The sequence below is a fragment of the Etheostoma spectabile genome, unplaced genomic scaffold (genome assembly GCF_008692095.1).
Source record: "Etheostoma spectabile isolate EspeVRDwgs_2016 unplaced genomic scaffold, UIUC_Espe_1.0 scaffold333, whole genome shotgun sequence".
In the NCBI taxonomy this organism is placed as follows: domain Eukaryota; kingdom Metazoa; phylum Chordata; class Actinopteri; order Perciformes; family Percidae; genus Etheostoma; species Etheostoma spectabile.
Window position 1 is genome coordinate 662,864 of NW_022605586.1, and position 3,092 is coordinate 665,955.

Below are 3,092 nucleotides of genomic sequence, written 5' to 3' on the forward strand. Positions count from 1 at the left end.
ATGCACGTAAAGTGACAGTCATTTATTGTTCTTGCTGATGTGCTCAGCCTATCTCTCGAGTAGGTATCCTCATAGTACATTTGTCCTGAGTCTGCCTGGAAAAGTGTGGAATGGTTGAAACGTGCGATTAAACATGTAACACCTAAATGCCTTAAATGTCTGGGCGCTTTAAGGCCTAGTTGATTGCCTACAACATGTAAAGAAGAAGGCGGCTTCTTTTATTTTTTTTTTATAATACAGCAACAGTGTTGTTACACGTATTACATCACACACACACGACAATCCTGAGAGACCGGTTTTAGGCATCTCAATCACCATCACACACCAATCATGATGGAGTAGGATGACAGGGTCATGAACCGAGATCACAGCCTCGACTATTTTTCAGTGAGCACAGAAAGTCTTCTGTCCGTCTGTGTACCTCTTCTGCGACGTGATTGTCTCCGCATGTATTCCATATGCTGACGCACACGCATGAACACTCCCACACCACCACTGTACACTCCAAACCACACACTCTCATTCAACACGCATCAGTCACACGCCACCCTCACACACACACTGTACACCCAAACACACCACTCTCATAAACAGAGCCAGCACACTCACACTCACACAACACCACACACCACACACACACACACACACACACTCTACACAGACGAACACTAACACAAACCACGCACACACACACACCCCACACAAACAACTTACACAAACAAACACTTAGGAGACTAGCGGCAGGGTCCAGAGTGTTTTGAGTTTTGGAAAAAATTAAGAAAATAAAAAAATAAGAAAATGGAGAAATGAAATGTTATTAAGCTTATTGTACTTCTGCGTTAAATCCGTCGCCAAGACGACATACGTAGGTCGGTCCCAAGCAGCTGATGTGCGTCTTTCAAAAAATGTCGCTCTGCGTGGCGTGGTAGCGTTACATTCCCACCACACACTCTACGCACACAAGTACCACATACACACACACTCACACACACATAACACACTTGCACACGCTACATCACACACACACACACACACACACACACATCACACACTCTACACAAAACACACACTCTCCACACACACACAAGGACACAGACAACATGGAACACACATACACATACAAACACAACACAAACGCCAATTACACACACTCTATACACACACACACCACCACACTCTACGCACACACACACCACACTCGACACACCACACGCACACTCACACACACACTTACATCACAACACACCACACACACACAAACACACACACACAACACACAAGCACACAACACACACACAACAAACAAACACACACAATCATTACACACACACACACACACACACACACACACACATGACACTACACACACACACTCTCTAAACACAAACACACACACACACAATACACACAGGCCCTAAAGTATAAAATCCTAAGAGTGTATGGCTGCAGCTTGGAGCGTCCCATGTCATCCGTCCTGTCTCATGCTGTCCCGTCTCCTGCCGAGGTGTGTCCAACGGTAAATTCAGAGGGTCAAAAATACGAAATCCCAAATAATTTTCCAGATGGAGTCACTGGTAAATTCGTGACCATATTTGTCGCAATCAAGTGAAAAACGTTAAAACTGTTAAAGTAACAATTTTGCCATACATATAGTTTGCACATTTCTGAAAGTTATGGTTTTGTTGACAAGATAAAATGCAGACTATCGTCTGGAATAAAATAAGCCTGCGTCAATTATCATGCTAATGAATGAAATACTTTTAATATTTGGTGTTTTTTTAACTAAACAGTAACGGCAATCATACAAATGAATAAAATACTTAAAAAAATATGTCTACAAGATAAGTGCAGACTATCATACTGATGAATAAAACACTTAAAATATGTCCGTCTATAAAATAAATGCAGATTATAGGCAATATTCATTGGGCAGACACAGGAACCAACAATACCCATCCGGTGCTGCGCATCGGAGTAGTGAAGGGTGTGAAGGGTTATTCTGTTGTGTGATGGTGCGCTACAGTTCTGTCGGCATGACTCTCGAGGATCTCACAGTGCTATTGTATTTATGTGATGACATGTGTGAATGCGTCCTGTGTGTACAGCGCTTTGTAGGAGTTGACAACATGTGTTCTGTACAGAATATGACTTTAAATCAGACAAATAGCAATTAAAACCCTTCCGATTCAAAAACAATGAAAAAGTTTGTATAAAACATCATCATGTTGAGTCAATTGTGAACCAATCAGCGGTTAAATTAATTGAGAGGCCGGCATTTCCCAGCATGCTCTGGGTTTGCCTGCTTCTCCTTGACAATCCCGCCTCAGTGATCCATCCTCGATGATCCCTCCTTAATGCTCCCTCCTCGGTCCTCAGAGCAGAAATAAGAGCTTTGAGACGGCCTTACCAGGGACAGACAGGACAGAACAACTGGTTCAGGCAAGGACCGCGGAGTCAAGGAGCTATCAAATCAGGGACATGAGATGCAGCTCGGGACATGAGATGCAGCTCAGGACATTTGACGCTTCTATACTTCCTCACCTTCCTTCCAGCTTTGCTCCCGTCATAACTACTCTGGCCACTAAAGAACGCCACCTCTACAACCCTAAATAAAAGTCAGAATGATGCTGGAACAAACGACCTTTGTGAGCGTATTTCGGGGCAGGATAATCTTTTATATGGTCATCTCTCCTTGTGTTGTCTGACTTACAGAAAGAAGCCAGAGCCGTGGGGTCCAGCGTGAGGAAGCCTCTCAGAGCCATGGAGGCTTTGGCCAGGTTCACCCTGCAGAGGAGAACAAACTGAAGCTGTTAGTTGCCACAAATTCAAGCTATTCAAGTTTTCGATGTTGGGCTCCTTTCTAGTCTCATATGTAAAAAAGTTATGAAATCAGTCGTAATATTTCAAGACAAAAATCGTGAAAAAAGTCTTAAGCAAGCCATCCGTATGATTTTTTTACAGGTATGATTTTTCAGCCTTTAACCCTCATGTTGTCCTCGGGTCAAATTGACCCGTTTTCCTGAATCAATGTTCTTTTTATTTACCCAAAATAACATGATTGATTCCACATAACGCTCTTTGCCAAGTACAAA

The 3,092-nt window shown here is 42.9% G+C and overlaps 1 protein-coding gene across 1 annotated transcript in view; it reads right to left on the reverse strand.

Moving 5' to 3' along the window:
• tmem237a (transmembrane protein 237a) overlaps positions 1–3,092 on the reverse strand; it is a gene marked incomplete at its 5' end in the record, with an annotated part of 51,011 nt that overhangs the window by 13,521 nt on the left and 34,398 nt on the right. The window contains 1 exon segment of the mRNA XM_032511190.1: positions 2,711–2,784. Coding sequence (XP_032367081.1) covers positions 2,711–2,784 — 74 coding nt within the window.